General features: G+C 41.6%; 1 protein-coding gene across 10 annotated transcripts in view; it reads right to left on the bottom strand.

Moving 5' to 3' along the window:
* Positions 1 to 19,463, bottom strand: part of PLEKHA5 (pleckstrin homology domain containing A5) — a 161,527-nt gene extending 142,064 nt beyond the window's left edge. For 9 of the 10 annotated variants that reach the window (XR_005956555.1, XM_041484404.1, XM_041484406.1 and 6 more), the window contains exons 1-3: positions 19,260 to 19,463; positions 19,066 to 19,142; positions 16,108 to 16,165 (exon numbers count right to left, since the gene is read on the bottom strand). Coding sequence is in view for 9 of the 10 variants with exons in the window: in XM_041484404.1 (XP_041340338.1) it covers positions 16,108 to 16,165; positions 19,066 to 19,142; positions 19,260 to 19,348 (224 nt within the window). In the remaining variant the exon portion in view is untranslated. Of the gene's footprint in view, positions 1 to 14,861; positions 14,928 to 16,107; positions 16,166 to 19,065; positions 19,143 to 19,259 lie in introns of those variants that run through there. The other variant, XM_041484407.1, reaches the window with a different exon arrangement.
* Positions 19,464 to 20,542: the final 1,079 nt, after the last annotated feature.

Here is a 20,542-nt window from a genome sequence, read left to right as displayed (position 1 = left end):
ACAGATTGTTATATTTTTTCAATTTATTATTTAAAAAACCAGTGGTAAAATCTGCAAGGAAAGGGATTTTAATGTTCAAGTTGGTTCATAAAGAATGAAGACTACATGTCAGCTAAAAAGAGAAAAACCTTGAACCAGCATTAACACTACACAGATGTGCTTTTTTTGGTTATTAGTTTAATTTTGAAAAGTCCTTCTCCCCAGGCAAATGAAAAAAAAAAAAAAAAAGAAAATCAATTAAGTAGTCAAAATGAGCAAGTATATGAAGAGGAAAAAACATTTACCAAAATAAATTCTCTATAGAATGCCATTACACATCTCATAATTTTTTTTAATGCTACCTATACAGGGTAACCAAGAAAATATTTTAATTGGCCTCTAACTTCATATTCTTCCACCACAAAGAAAACCTTTAATCTCTTTTTGTGGCAAAACGATCTCCGACAAGCAGATGGTTAATTTTGGTCAGATAAAAAAAAAATCCTTTAAAAGGGAGAGCTGAGCCATGTAAAATATTTAACATGAACCACTTCAGCTGCCTGAAAACAGGTTACAAAGATACAAACTCTTGATGAATTCACACTATTCAGTTCATCTTCTGCCAAGACAGGTCATATCTTGAAAACATTGCTGTTCTGCTCAGCTCAAAGGAAGCAGCTCCTGTATGTAAATTCCTGTCCTAATTTCATGTAGGGTGCTCATCATTCTCCTCAGCTGCCAGGACTGCACATCAATCCTGCTCCTGAGCATTTGGAGAAACGATCTTTCTCGTAAATATTTTCTTTCCTCCATTAAAAGTTTTATTTTGAAAAAATGTGTCCATTCAGAGGGATGCTGCCTGTTCCCACAGAGCTCCCTATTTACTGCTGTAACTCACAAAATATTTACATCCCTACAGCTGCTGATGCACATCAGCTCTTATTCTGTACCATTATCTTCTTTTGGGACTTGCACCTCCTCAGCTTTTCATGAGTCATTTCTCCCCAGATTATTACCCTGGCCATTACCACACCACCAGGTGAATCATAAAGTAGGAACACTGGAAGAGGAGAACAGCAAATTACTGAAAACAAAATCCCAGCTTCAAAGACCATTCCACACACAATATTTATATACTCTTCTTTACTACACCTCAAGCAAGTAAATATATATATATATACAGTCATTAAATATCCAAGTGTAGCTTACAAACTAGCAATGGTCTTATTTAATTTTTGGTGGTCAAAAGAAACACCAAAACAGCAATCAGAAATAGCTCAAAGCAATGTCACCAGCAAGCTCTAAAACTAACATTTCCATGGTGTTTTGTGCAGTACAAAACATGGTCTAAAGAGCATGAAAAGCTGAGATGCTTTGAAAAGTGAACAAACACAAGCAGCGGTTTTGTACGCAAATTAAAAAAAAAATAAAGTATTTAAAAACATAGTCTACCCAAGTTGCTAAATTATGGAAATGTATTATGAAATTACATTCTTCTCCATTCCCACCTCTTTTATTTGAGTGCTGAGTGCTAAGAATGTACCATTATGTGGAATTTAGTCAAGAAAATTTTTTTTTGTTGTTTTACCATTTCAATACATAACTTGGAAAGCAACCAGTAAAATAGCACAATTTATCTCTAAAAATAAGACCAGAGATTTTAGTGGCTCTTGATTATGTTTTCCTTACAAGGATCCTTTGCAGAAAAGTACAAGTTTCAGTTTAGAGCCCTGATAATTAGTGCCTGTGGGAATAAAGCAAATTATTTTTTCCACAGCAACATAATTTCCTGTAACTTTAATTTTTACATGATTATATTCCAGTGGTTGTTCAGACATAAGAATTTACTGTCTATGGTGTGATCAGGATTGGAAACAATTATCTCTGTTCAGTTCAATCTCCCTCATCTTAAAAAAAGTTAGGTTTATAGTTATTAAAAAACTGTGTATGAAGAAAGAGTATTTGCCAATAAGCTCCACATAATTCTAGGGCTGCTAACGAATTCCTCTGCTTTTGGACTCAATTATTTAAGATGACAAAATCTAACAGATGCAAGCTGTAAGTGCACCTGGAGCAGAGGTGTTGCAGCCGCCTTCCTGCAGATGAGAACTTATTCCCAAAACTCAGAATCCATCTTCAGTGAGTGGGAAAAGCTTAATCCACAGAAAAGGGGTGCGGACAAATTGCAGAAATGCAGATGTCAGAGCTGCCAGTGGTTTGCAGAGAGGCAGCACTGCAGAGGGGAACTCCAAAGTCATCCCCAAGTGGGCTCAGGGGCACGCTGAGGAAACCACTGCTGCTCTCAGAGTGGTTTATTTTCACTCAGCAAAGGGATGAAACAGAGTCTTACAGGGCACAGAGCTGTGCAAAAGACAGCAGATGCAACCACCCTTTCCTACTGAAATAAACAAATATCAACACTTGTTTTCAAAATAATGATGCACGGGGATGCTACGTTTAATCATCGCACCTCATGAGGAGGAATCATTAAACACTTCAAAAAAAGCATCTAAGAAAGACCAGTGTTCTGCTTGACTGAAAAAAAAGAAACCTAAACAAAGCCTACATTCCCTTGTAGACATCTCAGCCAGAAATACTGGATCTTTCCCAAAATAAATGCTGGGGTTACAGAATTGACCAGGAAAATCAGTGATGCCATGGTGAGCTCAATGTCCTTCACTCAGGCAGCCCCAGAACCCAAACCAGCCCACTCCAGGTGAAGTGAGGCTCTTATTGGTGTTCAAAACACCCTTAATCCCTGACTTTAGAAATTCAACAGCATTGCTACAAAGCGTTGTAAAAAACAAACAATGAAACCTCACAAATCACAGCTAGTCACATGCCAGACTTCTTGCAATCCTGCTGATGAAATTCCCATCATTTTCAAATAGACTTTGGGAATTACTATTACATCATTACATAAACAACAACAACAAAAACCCCACATTAATTTTTTAAAGTAAAATTAAAAGCTATTTTTTGTTATTTTAAAAGAAAGAATAGATGAGCTCTTCCTACTCCTTCACAGCCAACAGCCTGAGTTTTTACTTGAATATTTTAAGCAGTGGCCTACCAGCACACAGGTGTTTATGCTTTTCATTTTTAGAGAGATAAAGTATGAAATGTTCACCTCCCAAGTAAATTATTTCTAGTAAAAAATGCCTTTTTTTTTAGTTTTGTCCAATGGCACAAAACTAAGTATTAATAAAGCTGTTCAAGGAATGCATTTTAGTGCTATTCTTGAAAGATAAACTCCATAATACATTCATCTTTGCTTCAGAATGAGTATTTCATAATGTATTCATTTGAACTTAACATTACTTTGCTTACATGACAGCTACTAATGCTGTTCATTTTAAAATCTGTTTTATTCTCTGTACAGCAATGTAGTTTTTCATCAAGACCTCTAATAGTTATTTTCAATACCCACTTTAATCCACTGAGAACATCAAACTGCAGCATTCAATAACCAAATATTCCTTCATCTGAGCATCATGAAGTTTCCCAGACAAAACCATGAAACTTTACCAGGAACATAACAAAAACATTGTGAGTCAGTAGGGACTTATCTAACGACCACAACACTATTTATCTCCTCACAAAAATAAAACAGCTTTGATTTTTGAAGAAAGCAAACATTCCCTGGCCACAAGTTGCATTTTTCTGTTGTCATTTCACAGTGGCATTACCATGACATCCTAAGAGACATGGAGAAAGAATTGGTTTTGCCATGGCGTGGCCAACAGAAATACCAAAGAACAACTCAACCCCTGGCTTGTCTATAAATATTCAGAGGTTATTTTCTTCTAATATCATCAATTAGATGGATTCTTCCCCAAACTAAACAGTCTTTCACAGACAACAATCTGAAAGACAAACAGAGCTAAAATATGTCAATTTACTGCCAGCAGCCCTACACAGCAAAAACCCCTCGAGTTCAGTTGTTAATCTCCACTTCCCCTCCTTGTAAAACGAGAAGTTCTGGTCCCTAGCAGCACACAGATGCAAGCAATTCAAACTATCACATGGCAAATTAAAGAGCATCACTGAGCCGAAGGGATCACAGGGAGCAATTCTCCCTCAGAAGAGTGGCCAGCAGGTTGTTTGAAGCACAGGAGAAAGTCATCAAGAGCAATTTGTTTTTGCTGTGCCATGTGAGTTTACCCCAGCCCATTCTTTTTCAGGCAGAAAGTGGGGAGTGCAGGAGGTGAGGGAAAACATGGAGGAATGGATGGGCTGAAGATTTTATTTGCTACTTACAGCACATGAGTAGAACGTTTAAGTGCCACTGTATTAAATATGTTTCAGGTGAGCATGCAAACACATTCACCTCTTCGTCATTTTTAGAAATAAAACAAGTAATCCAATCCATCAGTATACAGAGAAAGGTTTCTAAACATATCTGTTAATTACCACAGTTCTACTGAGTAGTCCCTAGTGCACACTCCTTCATGTTAGGGGAAAAAAGTAAGCTTAATTAAAGTTAAAAAAGAATTTAAAAAATCTGTAAAGCTTAATATATAACGCAAAGTCTTGACTTTTCACCATTCAGCAGTGTATCCTGAGCAGGTTTTAATTTTGACTGAATAGCAGAAAATCCTGCTGGGTTCATTTCAGGCTGCAGGCATTTGATACTGCACTGACCTCGCAGTATTTACATTCCCCTTAGGAAAATCTGGCATGCAGTCCAACTGGGGAAGATCATGTCTAACACTCCTTGAGCTACCAGCGCTAACATAAGCAAGCAGAGTAACAGTGGAAATAGTAGGGTGAACAATAAGGGCATGTATACAGAAATAAAATAAAAAGGAAGAGAAAGAGAAGGTCAAACAGCAGAAGAAAAGAACTGAAGAGACAGAGTTGAAGCCAGTTGTTTTTCTGATATAAATAAATCCCTATTCTTGTTTTTCCAAACCAGTGGTGCAGAGAGGCTTTTAGACTACTAAAAAACCAAATTACTTCAGCTCAAGGAAAATAAATTGATCAGAAGACTTGAAATATTTGTCTCTGATCAAAACAAATTAACAGCTGCCAACTGCAGCTTTGTCTGCATTGCATTTGATTTTTTGTTGTGGCTGACATATCTATGTCAAATTCAGAGAGAAAAAAACCCAAACCTTAAAACCCTCCATAAACTCTGCTTTGACCATTCTCTCTACACTCCTAATAGAGACACTTGATGAACCCAGCTGTTAAATCAAATCCAAAACCTATTCACCTCCATTCATTACAATTCAGGTCCCTACTGCTGCAAAGAAATTAGGTAGGAATACAAGAGCCAATTTTCCACAAATTCTACTCCAATTTTTCTTAGAGCCATCTTCAAATGAGTGAAACATTTTGTTTGCTCTTCACAGATTCACTCTGCCAGCAACATAATCTCCTGTATACCAGGCCTGGTGAAAGTGTATGAGACACACAGGTTCTGAAACAGTGCCAGATTAATTTCTTCACCTCCTTGAAAAAATAAATAAAAGCCTTAAGTTACCAGAACAAAACCCTGTTTACAATTGTGCAAGGCAGTTTTTCAAGGAAAATAGTAAAAGCAAGAACTCTTGTCTAAGCTAATGATTGCAATACTTGACAAAAACGATACCTTCAATCCTCATTAAAAGTTTGAGAAGTCTCTGTCTGCACGAATGACTTAAAAACAGCATCACTAGAAGTCAGAAAGAAAAAACAACTCTATTACCGAGGAAAAGACTTCCTCCCCCTCTTCTTTAAGACCTGGTAATTCCAACTCCTCAGCCTGATGCAATCTTTGCTTAAATCATCGAGGGCTGTGAAACACAGCAAACCCCACTTAGAGCCTAATAGGACACCAGCACTTTAATCAAGAGACTTGAGTTTTCTACTCATGCCTCACTCCTTTTTCAGCAACTAAATAGCACGATTTTCAAGGAACTTACATATCTCAACTCAAAAGCGTTTTGAGGCAGCAAGCACCCAAACAAAAGATTCTAATGAACAGGATAAAACTGGCATTTGAATTGCTGAATTTGATAGCACTTTTTGTTGTTTTGAACCGCAAAATGAGCAATCAGAGGCACCAGAAATCCCGAATTTCTTGCTGGACAGGTTTGGCACTCTCACCTGAAGCTGGATGAAAACCACAGAGTGAGCTCAACTCTGAAGCACACTGCAAAGTGTGTAGCTTAGAATGCAAGAATAAGGAGCACTTCAGGAAAAGGTTCAGATTTTTATTGTATTTTGAAAGTGAAGCAAAATGCAAAATATTCCAGGTAAGAAATTTGGGAGTGGGTAGTCTGCAGCAGAGGCATAAACAACAATGTGCTCTGTATATGTATGTGAGTATATATATGTAAGAAATAAACACTAGTGGTAACAGGAAGACCAAAAGGATAACCTTTCATTAAATTTGCATTTAAACAGATATCACTTTACCATACTACTAGGCATCACTCATCTAAATAATTCTAAAATGTCACCTTTTATGCTCTTTACTATGTACTGTGTAATATAGTCAGCTAGAAAAGCAGGCAAATTCAATGGTTTTGTTGTCAGTTTATCTGCTCTTAAGAACAAAAAACTTTCCTTAAACCCTCCTCTCTGTGGCAATCACTAGAGAGAAAGTTTAAATCTGGGAAACTTTTAAATTCATTTTACAGGAAAAAACCCTTTCATTCAGTTATTGAATTGTCAGACAGACAGGAGTTGCAGATAAAGAAATACAAGGCTTAGTACAGAAGAAATAAAACACCTTTGGCAGCAGTGTTGGCACAATTCACACCCTGCTTCCTTGAAGCCTCATCCCCGCAGCACTCCAAGGCAAGGCTGATGAAGAGACCTTGCAGATGGCAGGATTTCAGCTCAGCTTTACCTGGAGATGAGCAAAAGGAGGGGCACAGGCAGGAGCCAAGGCTGCCTGGCAGGGATCAGGACATCCTGCTGCAGAGCCCAGGGATGGGTGTGGAACCAGGTAAGAAACCCCAGCCCAGTGCTTTTTACAGACCACAAACTCCAAGCACATAGCCCAAGACTCCCATTGCTGACTGTAAGTATTTAGGCTCCCAAACTGTTCCAATTCACAGCATCCACAGAATTCACAGAATCACAGAATGCCCAGGTTGGAAGAGACCTTCAAGATCATCGAGTCCAACCCAGCCCCAACACCTCAACTGAACCCTGGCACCCAGTGCCACATCCAGGCTTTGTTAAACACACCCAGGGATGGTGACTGCACCACCTACCTGGGCAGCCATTCCAGAACTTTATCACTCTTTCTGTGAAAAACTTTTTCCTGATATCCAACCTGTATTTCCCTTGGTGCAGCTGGAGGCTGTGTGCTCTGGTTCTGTCAGTGCACACTGCAGAAGGAGCCCAGCCCCAGCTGAGCACAGCACCTTTCAGGGGTTGAAAGGTATAAGTCATGTAATAATGTCACCCCTGAGTCTCCTTTTCTCCAGGTGAGCACCCCCAGCTCCCTCAGGGGTTCCTCACAGGGTTTGTGCTCCCAGCCCCTCTCCAGCCTCGCTGCCTCCTCTGGATGGACTCAAGGGTCCCAAAGTCCTTCCCAAAGTGAGGGGCCAGAGCTGGGCACAGCACTCCAGGTGTGACCCCAGCAGGGACAGGGACAGAATGAGCTCCCTGCTCCTGCTGGCCATTCATTGTAGGACAATGCTCATAACCACCTCCTGTCTGACCTAGCGTAGCTTTAGTGACCTACTCCTCCAAAATTCACTGTAACGGGGATATCTTTAGGTTTCAATTAAATTAGTTCAAAATTTACTGATTCAAAAGTCAAATTATTTTAACTCTGCTGACAGAACAAAGAAGATGGATCAATCAGCAGAAGCTGAAATGTTATTAATTGGGAGAAAAAAAGAGTAACATTTGTGTGCTTTAACAACTGAAAATATTTCAGTGTTTCAGACCAGGTAAGCAACTGATACCCACATCAAGCAGAGAAGATCTGAGTTTGTACCACAAGAGAGATTTCAGATCAGAACAGATGATGCGAATATCTAATGAGGTTTAGCTTGCATCATTCTTCTGATTAAAATTCATCCTTAAAATGAACACTTGCTCTTACGACACTGATTGCTCAAACATGTATTCTTGTTTGCAACTTTCTTTTTCAACCTTTGCATCAAACTTTACAAAAGACTTCAACCACAGAGTTTCTTATTCATCTAGAGGATTTTCCTTTTTCATCAAAAAATACAAAAGCAACCCTACCAAATGGTGTGAACAACATCTAAAATCCACAACAAAACTCTCCCCACCACAGTCTTAGCCATGAAGAAACCAAGTTACCCTTTTAGGCATTCAAGTAAATCAGATTAAAAGGTTTTCTTCTTCACTGTAAGCATTTCAGAGCACCATGTGTTTATTCTTGTTGCTCACAAAATTTTATTTCCAAAAGAGATTTCTGTCCTTTTTATAAGCCAAGTTCATTGAAAAATTTTAAAGATTATACAATGACATGTTTTTACTCATCTCAAAAATAGATTTCAAAAATGATAAATATTACGGACATTGGTCAGCAGCTGCACCATCTGCAGGATTTAATAAAAAAAAGGGAATAAAAAAAAACCAGAATGACAGAATTTTTCTAGTAGTACAGCTCAGAACAAAATCCAAAGCTGCATTTTTGCAGGATTTGTGCAATTACAGTATCCTACTTATTCAGTGAGTAGTAAACATGATAAAAGCTTCCAGGAAATACTGGAATGGAAAGATGGCATTTGAAATTGGAACTTTCACCAAGCATTTTGCTTTCAAACACCTTTTCTTACTAGGACCTCTCTTGCCTGGTCTGAAACACTGAATCATTTCCAGTTAATAAAGCACAAAATTTGTTTTTAAAACACTTGTTTCTATTCAACATGATTTCTAATAGATTCTGGAAGAAGAAAAAGCAGGGAGCCAATTGTGAAGGTTAGGCTGCATGACAATATACCTTTCCTTACAAATAATTGTTCTTACTAAATCACAGTGGAGAAAGCTATGAAGAACTAAGTTTGTGGAGCCTCCTGCATATGCAGAAGTCTTTTTAATTGTTTATATAAAGCTTCAACACAATCACAGGCCACATAGCCACTCAAAATACTGTCTTAAAAGCCTTTTTTTTTCCCTACCCCACAGATTTCAAACAAGTATTCAATTCAAGTTTCATAGGTCTGGAGCAGAAAGATGCAACTTCACAAGCAACCATACAACCAGACCTTCCTGTCCTGGCCAGCACTGGGAAGCAGAGTTTCACTGCAGTGCCTCTGCTGTCAAGTTCCCATCCCCAAATTCCCACTTCTGATGGTGGCTCCTCATGCAGCTTCTTCAACATCACTATCATGGAACCCTTTCCCTTCAACCAAATGCAAGAGAACTGAAAGGCATGGTTATCTCACACATCCCAAAGCAAGAAGGCAAGGGAGGAGGGAGAGAGAGGAGGGGAAAGAGTCTAAATTTAGGTATTTACTTACTGAAACACAGAAAAGAACACACATCCAGGCACCACGCTGGCAGAAATCCCAGCAGTCAGAGCTGTGGAGCTTTGCTTCCAGCAAGGATTTCTTTGCCTGAAGCTCCACAGGAGCCTTCTCCCCCTCTCACAGGAGCCAGCTGAGGAGTGCTCTGCACTGCCAGCCCCAGTGTATCTCAGCTTTAATGCAAGTGTAATTCATTAGAATAAGAGCTGGGGTAACATAAACATGTGCAGGAAAAACAGGCTTGGTGCAACACCACAACAGACACCAGGTCTGATCAGCACACCAAAACTCTGTCAGACCACAGGGATAAAAACAACCAACAAAAAAAAACCAAAGAAAAAGTGGGTGCAACTCCTTTAAAGCAAAAGCAGAACATAAAAGGCACCAGGTTGAATTTGGACCTGTGAAAGTTCTAATGAATAGAGGTGGATTGTATAACAGTAGAGGTGAGGTGTTTCTGGAAGTGTCCCTCAGCTCCTGCTGCTACAGGATATGGGTTCCAAGATGGGGAGAAGAAAAAGAACCTGCACAGCACCCAGACACAACAGGAAGATGAAATAATGGTTATGTGCCCCAAAATCATTCTCAAGAAGGCACATCAATTATCTTTTTTTGCAAAGGGAGAGGGTTTGGGGGGAAAAAATGTACCACTATATTTATTAAACATTGCAGCAACCACCTACATGAAAGTTTTGATTGATGAGCATTTCCTTTGCTTTTTGCCATCCTTCACACATGGTGAATACCAAAAATGAAAGACCATGTAAGGATTCACTTCACTGTAGTAAATGTAGAACACATCCACTTTATCTGCTATTAGTACTTAATCACCAAAGAAGACCAAAGCTAGGGTAAAGATCTTTCCACTTCAAAAACAAGGTTCTAAAGCTAGAGACCAATTTACTAACTTGGTCATAGACATCAAAAAAGTTTGAGTGTCTTCAATACCCTTCTCATGGACTTCAGTATTTCATGTAACTACTCATGTATAGGTATTTTTGTGGTTTTAAATAATTATTCATTAATTCTTACAAGCGTTGAAAAAAAAAATCAGTAAGCTCCCTCACACTTTCAAGTCCTTCTCAGTGAAACTGAAGCATTTAAGGTATTACCCAATTTAGAAACACACTTCAGGAAAGAGACAGCTCAAAATATCAACCACAGACGTCACAGGCAAAAAGAGCCTTTAGAAGCACAGCAATTCCTAACGCTCACATTTGATATTCCACCTCCCAGACTAACTCTGAAACAGACTCCTAAGCCAGGGATAATGGGCCCTTCCAGACCTGCACTGCCGTCAGACAACTTGTTTGTGCAGGGTGAACTTTTGCCACCCTTCCCTCTGGGAGAAATCCCATTAAGTTTGCTCCTAGGAAATCAGCTCCCACTCCTTTTCCTGACTGCTTCTCTCTGCCTGGTTGTCTCTGCACTCCTTCTGCAACTGCTCCCACCCTTTTAGGCTTTTCCTGCAGCCCAGCACTACCTACAGCCCTGTCCTTGCACATCCAACCCATCAGAAGCTGTTTGTTGGATGCAGTCCCACCTCTCCAGTGACCCACACCCATTTCTTCCTGTGCCTAGAATCCTTCCACCTCCACACCCAGCTCCAGCTCTGCGGTATTTTTGGTTCTTGGAATATTTCAGTTGAAGAAAGAAGCAAATGTTCAAACACCCACACCCATTTCTTCCTGTGCCTAGAATCCTTCCACCTCCACACCCAGCTCCAGCTCTGCGGTATTTTTGGTTCTTGGAATAGAAAGAAGCAAATGTTCAAAAAGACAATAAATGTGCAGGCATTCCCCAAAAAAAGTTCTCCTTATCTGAACAGCTTTGCTCACTACAAAAGGCACAGGGTAGCTTTGTAGCTAAGTCCACCATTATTTCACCTACAGGTCTCACCATGTAAGAAAAAGAATTAAGTTTATTCTTCATTTTAGTAAAATAAAGGTTAGAGGTAAAAAGAAAACTGAATTTCTGGGAGGAATACTGCAATTCTTAGTCTTGGAGAAAAACTGTTTCATCTGTTCGTATTTTTCTCAAATTCCATTTTTTCCTTTCAAGAAAGGGCTTTTCTGCAAACACCACTGGCTGTTGTTTGATTTTTCTGGAGAAAGTCTCAGCTGAATGGGAAAGATCTTTAGAATGCACATAAAAGACACAGGTTCAAACGAAAGCTGAATTCTCAATGAGCACAGGTTTATTTTAGTAAACAATAGAAACTCGGAGCTGAATGAGATCTTATCCCTTTTAATCACTTAATAAATTTTTCTTGCCTTCCCAATTTTCAAGCTACATGTCTACAATAAACAAACCTGCACTGACAAAAAGTCTCTATAAAAGCACACAAAACCTTTATTTGATGCAACAGTGAAATCACCTCGGCTTTGGCCAGGCTTTGCCAATGCCTTGATTCAGCCAACAACAGGCAAAAACTGTTCTGATGAACACAGAAAAGGGTAAACTTCAAGAGAAAACCCCAAAAATAAAATTTCAACCCTCTTAATTCTTTGAGTTTTTAAGCACTTTTGCAGTCAGCTTTTGACCTGCCCAAAAAGTGTCAGTCTTACAGCAAAGTTAAGAAAAATCAAATTCTAACATCCAAAAAGCTTACCTAATAGTACTTCTGTAGAAACCAGCCTAGGCAGAGTGATGCAAAATTCCACAAACATCATCTTTGGATTGATTTTTAGAACAACCTTATTTGGCAAATTAGTAATTTAAATAATAAAACCCTTGTTTGAAAAGAAAAAACATATTTAAAAATGGAACACATATTTAGAACTACTGCAATGAGAACCAAAAATGCAAGAAAAGTAAGAAAATGCCTGAATTTTGATCATTGGGTCATTTTAACCAAGGATAAGGGTTTCTCAAACACATGCATAAATGCACACACACATTTATTTAATTTTATGGTCCTCAAACCCAGAGCTTTGGTGCCTAAAGATTATGAGGCCATCACAAAGTCCTAAAAACATCAAGCTGGAAATTCTCAATGATCTTACCAGGTGAGGAGCCTGAGACCCATGACCAGGTGTATTTTCTCTACTGAGAAGTATCATAATGGGATTTTCCTGTGGGGTCCTTTTCCTTGGGCACTTATAAATAACATAAATAAGTTTCCCATACAACCATCCAGTTTAGATGTGTTTTGGGGAGAAAGCCCTTAACTTTTCAGAGCTCAGGAGTACACAATACACTCAGCACAAGTAACCAGTCCAGTGAAGGACCCTAAGCAGGACAAAAGAAAAATACCAAGTTTGCTGCTATTTTCAAGCCTCAGGAGTTTTGCTTCATAATACAGAAAATTCAATACTTAACTGAAAGTAACAAATGTTATAATTGAATGCTATCAGTCCTACAGTCAAGGGTAGGCTTTTCTGGGTAAAAGTTTAGTTGTATAAATACCAAACCAAGCATTATTTCAGCAAAGTTTACTGCCAGAGCTCCCACCAAGTGCCAGTGAAGGGATGCCAGTACACAGGTCTGATGTGAAGTAAACAAACCCGGATTTCCTCACCCTGAAAGAGACAAAACCCCTAAACAATGTAACCACTCTCCCTACAAGGTATCCTGGCATTGCACATTTTTAACTCCAAATAGCAAACAACACCTTTTGTCATTTGGGTTTACCAGAGGTGAGTGAGGAGGATGTGGAGAAATGATTCTGTCATTAGCAAATATTCTACTGCTCAAAAAAAAAAAAAAAAAACAAAAAACAAAAAACAAAAAACAAAAAACAAACCCAGAAAAAATAACATGCCAAAAAGGTCAAAGTCCTAGCTAGCATCAACTTACTACGACAACCCTACACCAACAGAAAACCACAGTATGCAATGGGAACAACTCCTTATCTGTCCCTGTTTTAGTGTATCTTTCCACTTTAAAACTAGAACAAATTCAATGCCATGGGAGAGAAAAAAATGCGTAAAATAGTCACTGTTTGGTATTTACTTATTCTGAAACCGAGTGCACACATCCCAAGAAAAATAGTGTCCTTTAAAAAGAATCACATTTCAGTGCATCTGTATACTGAGTCATTTGTTTGAAATGTCAGTGCAAGGAATGTTAAGATTTAGCTGACGATTATCTCCTCGACATTATCCCAATTTGATTATACAGTGTTTACTACATCAAAGCCAAAAAAAAGCACAGTAATAGATTCAGCAACACACCCACTTGGAACACTGAAGACCTATTATTAAAGAACCAGAAGAATAATTTTCAAAAGGTTTTTATTTTCAAACACAGTCTAGCATAAGATCTTACCATAAAGGAAGGTTGTTAAACATTTCTATTCAACCCACATATTTGAAGCTGTGCCTCAGAAGTTAGGTCAAATTATTTATGTGATCAGGAAACTTGACTGCCCTTCTTGTCTAACTCTGACTGGACACAGGAATGCAACAGACAGGTTTCAGTGGCTGAAGCACCAAAAGCATGACATTAACATTCATTTCCTTGTAACTCATATGGAACATAAAACAATATGTTTCTTTCAGACCTAACCACAAACAAGCTTTCAATATTTACAGTTTTGACATGGTTTTATTAGGCTGCAATTGACATAACAAACGCTAATATTCAGCAAATCAATACACACGAATGAGCAGGTTATGGTTCAAAATCCACACATGGTTCATGGCAGAAGGTCACAACAGCCAGTGCTGTTTGCCCCTCATGCAGAAGCCCCACAGTAGTTAAAATTCAGACAACCAGAATTATTGTAATCAACACATCACCCCGAGTTACACTGCCTAGGATCAGAAGACAGTGATTATAACGTTGTCACCCTGTCTACGTTAGCTCTCACATCCTCTCGAGCACCAGCAGGGCTGAATGTGAGACAGCTTCAAAAGGAGAAGCTATCACTGGGCAGGAATTCAAATTCAACCTGAGACTCTACACAACAAACCAGTATTTAACTGAGGATGCCAAACTGGTCAGACCACGTGAACCTTTCAGCAGGCCTGACAGCACCATCCCTGCCATCCTCCTACATCTGTCAAATCCCAGAGAAGTGTTTGTGCAACGTGTTTTCAAAGACAGCACAACTTTTTTAAACACAAACTGAGTTATTTGGCGCTGGCTATCAGCAAAACAATCAGCTCCATGTGCATCCTCACAGTTATGGTAACACCTTGAACACAAGATCTTGGAAGGACAAGGGTACACAAACAACCTGGCACTCAGTAAGTCTGTCCTGAAGAGATCTACAACAGCTGTTCACACAACTTGTTTATTCCAGCAAAACTCAAGTTGCTATTTTCCAGTTACTGCAGCTGGCCAACACACTGTTCATAAGCTTATTCTACAAGAAAAGGTTCCATCTCAAACTCCAGAAGAATTTTTTTCACATTGTATACACACACAAACACAGCTTTCTCTAATTCTCACTTGTCTTCATTTAACAATCTGCACAGAACTCCAGAGGTGAATTTCTCAGTGGATCCCTGTCCTCAGTCTGGTGTATTTCTGGTCAATTGCTACTCAGCACTCCTGCAATGTCAATTGCAAGAAGGCAGAAAAGAACAGAAAAACAAACACGTTGTTTATCAACAATCAATCTGCCCTCCTAGACAGCACAGTGCCTATTCTGGTCAGATTTTTGGGAGCATTATGCTTCAATGTATATTTTTAAAATTTGTTCAGGACCAAATCAAACACGCTCATATAAAATAAACCATGAAGCACACACGTAGCACCCACCTTACACTGTCTACAATGCATCTTACACAGAGCAGCAGCTTTGTGCTCAACACTGCAACACAGAAAAAACCTACCTGCAGTCTATAAACTCTGTCTATAACCTTCACTCATAAAAGTTACCACACTAATGACGTTTTTAATTTAAAGACAGCAAACCAAACACTCAGTGCAGTGAGCAAAAACTTCTGAATGAATTGAGAAAAGCCCATGAATTGTTAAACAGAAAATATAGACGCATGTTAACCAAATATACATAGGTGCCACTTAAAATTTTTCCAGATAAGGATGGTCTAACTATCTGGAGAGCAAAAGCTTGTAAGAAGTTTGTGTAAATCCAACCAATACACCCTCTGGACTTCTACACAAGAGCTTGATTTTCATGTCTCTCATCCAAAAAGACAATACAGACAGCAAGGCTACCACAGTGAACGTGCTCCTCAAAACATACTAAAACCAGAAAAAAAAAAAAAAAAAAACCAAAAAAAAATGGAAATCAATGCTAGAAGCAGGAGGTCTGCAAAGAAAATGGCCAAATTAAACCTTCAGTGTGGCTTTAAACCATGTAATTAGAGAACAGGGCTGAAATCAAGACTCTTCTCCCAGTGATGAAGTAAGATCTTGCCTTTGTGAAAGCATTTGTGGTACAGGAGGGTACACACACAAATGTCAAGCAAACAGACAAATTCAAGGTTTTCTTGGCTTGCAAGGACATTTGTTGCTAGATGGTTACATTCACAGCAGAAACTGCACTTGAATCTGCATCCTCACACAGCTTTAATTAACACAAACAGTCAAGAGATTGTTTTAGCTCTGCAGAATTCAGTAAACAAAGGACTAGATACCCTGTGACAAATTTAAATGCTCCTTTTGGATTTATAGCACAACACTGGAGTTCAGTATGGAAAGCATTCAGAATTACAGCAACATGTAGACAAACTAATTTAAAATTATAGTATTGTGACAAACTTACTTTACATAATATCTTGCACCTTCAAAAGTATAGGCTTCCTCCCAACCTGTGGGTAAGTCTGGAAAACAAGCAGCAAAACATTCCAATTACCTTTTGAAATGAGAAATGATGCTAGCCATCCTGGTCTACTCCCTAACACTAAGGTAGGTAAAACACTGTGTCTGATTCCTCATGTTGAGACCTTCAGCCCCAGAAACAAGGATTTCAGAATTGACTCACCAGACTGCCTAAGTGTGAATTCTGTAAGCCAAGAGAAGCTACACACCTGAAAACCTGATTGGGGTTTCTGGTTCTCAAATAATAACAAGGATGGTTTAAGTGTGCCCTCGTTTAAGATTCCTTCCTCTGCCCAGCAACTCGGGGTCATCACCAGATCTCCCTGCCTTGAAATTCAGCAGCATCAGCTCACCTGGCAGGCAGAGATCTGAACAAAAATCCATCTAACTGAGCTACATGCAAGTCACAAGCTCCTTAAGAGGCACCATATCAACTGCACCACAGAGCATTAGCATTGTATTAGCATAATTCCACCACTGTTGTGACTAACAAGTGCTCCTGCAGTGTTTACAACTCTGTTGCATTTTACATGAAAATCATTTTCCATGTAAATCTAGTAGAGGATGTGGGTGCATCTCTTCCTTTCTATTACCACTCTTAAGAGTCCAGATATTAAAAAACCTCATACCACTAATGGTCAAAATTTCAGTTTTGGGGCGTGATGGAAGCTCTGGAGATGTAGGGCACCTCCACCCTTAAAAGTTTGCCCCCATCAATAAAAATAATGATTGATAGGTAGCACTCTCTCATTGAATTATTAAAGTATAAAAGCAAGAATGCATTTCCTAAAGGAGGAAAAAAAAAAATCAGGCTGGGTTATGTGGTGGTTTTTATCCTCCTCATTACTTATTTGCTCTGGCTGCTTTTTTTTGTTCACTCCCATCTTCTGCAGAACAAAAATCAAGGTGTCTTTTGATAACGGCACGGGGCAAAGTACAGCAAACAGGAAGTCTCTCCAGCAGAAGTATTTATGGCTGCTGTAAGAACTTTGCAAAAAATACCCTTCCAGTGCTGAATAGCTCAAAGAATAAAAAGCACTTCAATCCATAATGGAGGACAAAGCTTTCCTCACTGTCTAGAACATGCCTCACAGAATTATTTAACAGAGAGCTTTACAATAATATACATCTGCAAAAGAAGTACCATTCACTCAAAAATTGTTTCTTAAGAGAAGATGTATTCTGAACATATTTTGACTAGGTTCCAGAACAATGGTCAGAGCAAAGGGAGAGATAAACCCCAGAATAATTCTGTTTGATTATATCTGTGTATGGAGAGATTCATTAACATACACATGAATGAGGAGAACTGCAGGAACAGATTTGGTTTTTAGACACTGTGGTATCTGATGAATTATGGTCAGTGTATCAAAGGTCATGCCTCAGCCTTGCGTTCAGAAACAAGTTTCATTTACCTGATGATAACTCTGCTCTGTTACACACAATACTCCAGACACTCAAAAGCAAGCTGCATTTCCTTTAGAAGGCACTTAACAGCAGAAACAAATGAGACACTTGGAAAATTACTGGGAAATCATCATCAGTCAACAAGGACAGTGGGAATAGCTTAAAAAAAGAATTAATACTCAGCTAATGCCGGTGTTGAAGAAGAAAAACACTTCACACACAGCTGCCCCCATGCATACTGCTGTAGATGGAGGCCACTTTCTCAATCCGAGCACTGAGAGCAGAAGCAAGAGGAGCCTGATAGCAATCAGTAGTTCCATTTCCCAGCATCAAATGACTTCTTACAAACAACAGAACCTTCGCTGCAAATCAAACTGCAGGGCTCTAACAGCCAGAAACCTGTGGTTTTTTAACTATTCCTAACTCAAAAACAAAAAGAAAAAAAAAAAAGAAAAAGAAAAAAGAAAGGCTGCCCACAGTTTTCTAAAAAGCTGTTTCTGATTCCTTAATGCATAAGTATTAACCAAACATAAAAAGCAAATAATCTGATACAGACCAATTCACTTGCAGATTATTTCCCCGTGATTATCCAAGTGCTTATATACATAAAAACAACTGCACGTATTACTACACTCCACCACCTCCCAGCGGCATGAGCAGCCTGCGTGCAGCTCCAGCAGCCAAGAGTTTGGCTCCGGCTCTCCGGAGTGTCTGCTGTAAATCCTCCTCCTCCAGCACCTCCTGCTGATACTTCTCCAGAGTGGAACAAACAGCAGAAGCAAAGACTTGATTCCACCCTCCTCCCTCCAAGTTATTTCTAATGTTTCAAGCCCCTTTTCCTCCCACCCATTCCACCTCTCCCAGTCACTTGGAAACCACACAGACTCTCAGCCTAGATGGAAGCGCAGGGAGAAAAAGGGTTTCTAGGTGACTGGCGAAATCAGCCCCTACATTTCTAGTACACCTATCGTGGTTAAATCTAGGCGCTGCTGGAAATAGAAATACGCTGAGTGGTTTCGTGCTAAACTGGGGAAGGATGCTATGCAGGTGGATAACCGGGGTAGCCAGCGAGGAGCACGAGAGGAACGAGGCGGTCTCTAATGGTAACTACACAGCCTCGCAGGGGTGACACGAGGCGACGGAGGGAAAGCAGAGACAGATACATTACACAGGCACAACTCGGGGGCAGCGGGAGGAGAAACTGCCCAGCAGGCTGGCCATGCAGGACTGCACGGCGGCCGCGGCGCTGCTCACCCCGCGGGGAACAACTGCGCCAGTGAGGGGAAAGCTCCACCGGGACCTGCCCGGGGGGCTGTGGGGAACCCGGGCTGAGCCCGCCCGGGGCAGGGGCGGCGGGGGCGGCCGAGCCGGGGGCTCGGGGCTGGGCTCAGGCTGGGCTCGGGGCTGGGCTCCGGCAGGGCTCAGGCTGGGCTCGGGGCTGGGCTCGGGGCTGGGCTCCGGCTGGGCTCGGGCAGGGCTCCGGGCAGGGTCCTACCTGCGCTGCGGCGGTGCCCGGTGATCACGGCCTCGCCGGTGAGCGGGTGCAGCCAGGTCGTGCTCTTCGCCTCTTCGCTGCGGGGACGGACACACGGACCGAGTCAGGCAGGCCCACTCCTCTCCTCTCCTTCCCTTCCCCGCACGCCCCTCCCGGCCCGGCCCCGCTCCCCTCCTGGCCGGCGCCGCGCTCACTTGATGAAGAAGACGCGGCCGCCCTGGCTGATCCCGTAACTCCAGCTGCCGGGCAGCGCCCGCAGCCGCTCCGCGCTCAGCTCCGCCATGGCCGAGCCGCCGCAGCCGGGGAGGGAGAGCCGGGCAGAGCCGAGGGGAGCGCGGCCGGGGGGGCGGCGCGGGCACGAGCGGCGAGCGCGTCCCCGCCGCCGCCGCCAACACCTTGGGGAGGGGAGGGCGCAGCGCCCGCCCCGCCGCGGGGGCGCGCGGGCCGCGGGGGCGCGCCCGGCCGGCGGAGGCGGTTCCGGCGGGCTCTGAGGGAGAGAGGGAGGGAAGGAGGGAGCGGTGGCGATGGAGGGAGCGCCGGGAGGCGGCCGGGGCCGTCCCGCGGGGACGGGGGCGGGATCCGATGTGCAGCGGCCGTGCCGGGGGCAGGAAGGGAGGGACAGAGCGAGGCGGGCGCGCCCGGCTCAGCGCCGCTCCGAGATCGATCGCCCCGGCGCCGCTCGTTCGTCCCGGGCCCGCGATCGCCCCTCAGCGCTGCGAACTCCAAAATGCTCGGTTCCGCCGCTGGCAGCCCCTGATCGCGTCCGTAAGGACAAAGGAAATTGAAAGTTTTGTCCTATTTCCTCCCCCGGTGAACGCGCTCTTCTCACACCCTCCGCTTCGGGCGGTTTTGGAATTGCTTATGTAAAGGGTTAGTCCTCAAAGTGTAAAGGGATGACATGTATTCCCTTTCATGCGAGCCGAGCTCTCTGTGCTTTGTGCCCCATCCCATGCCTGGGCTGTGGCATGGATGCGCGTTGTCAGTGTTTCAGGGAGGTGGCAGTAATTCAGGTACAGTCCCCGGCTGCAGAAATGACTCTCTGTGCCAGTGTGTGTAGTTTAATTCACGTGAGTAATCCGATTGTGTGTGCATTTATGAACAGCCATCCACCCCTATGGCTTATTTTACGTATGACAAATGTCAATTACTAAAACTGTGCCGTGGCCATGATATTTCTAAGAGAACCTTGCCTTGCAAAACCACTTTCTGAATAAGCTCTGAAGCTGGGAAGTCTCGCAGCGTTCCTGTGTCCACAAAACATTTGTGATTCGCAGCTGACAGGCAGCTTTGTCCCCTCTCCCATTCTGAACACCTCAGGAAAAATAAAATTGGACAGACAAGCTGTTTTGTGGTTTGGTCCCCATCGTGCCATGTGGTCAAAACTTTAAATCCCTGTTGTCCCACACAAGATATTCCTGACACGAAGAGCAGTGAATGTGAGAAGATCTGGAGTTATCTTTAAGTAACTGAATTCAAG

The sequence above is a fragment of the Pyrgilauda ruficollis genome, unplaced genomic scaffold, assembly GCF_017590135.1.
Source record: "Pyrgilauda ruficollis isolate IOZ18807 unplaced genomic scaffold, ASM1759013v1 scaffold66, whole genome shotgun sequence".
Lineage (NCBI taxonomy): Eukaryota > Metazoa > Chordata > Aves > Passeriformes > Passeridae > Pyrgilauda > Pyrgilauda ruficollis.
The sequence above is the reverse complement of the archived record's forward strand: the minus strand, read 5'-3'. Positions and strand labels throughout refer to the sequence as shown.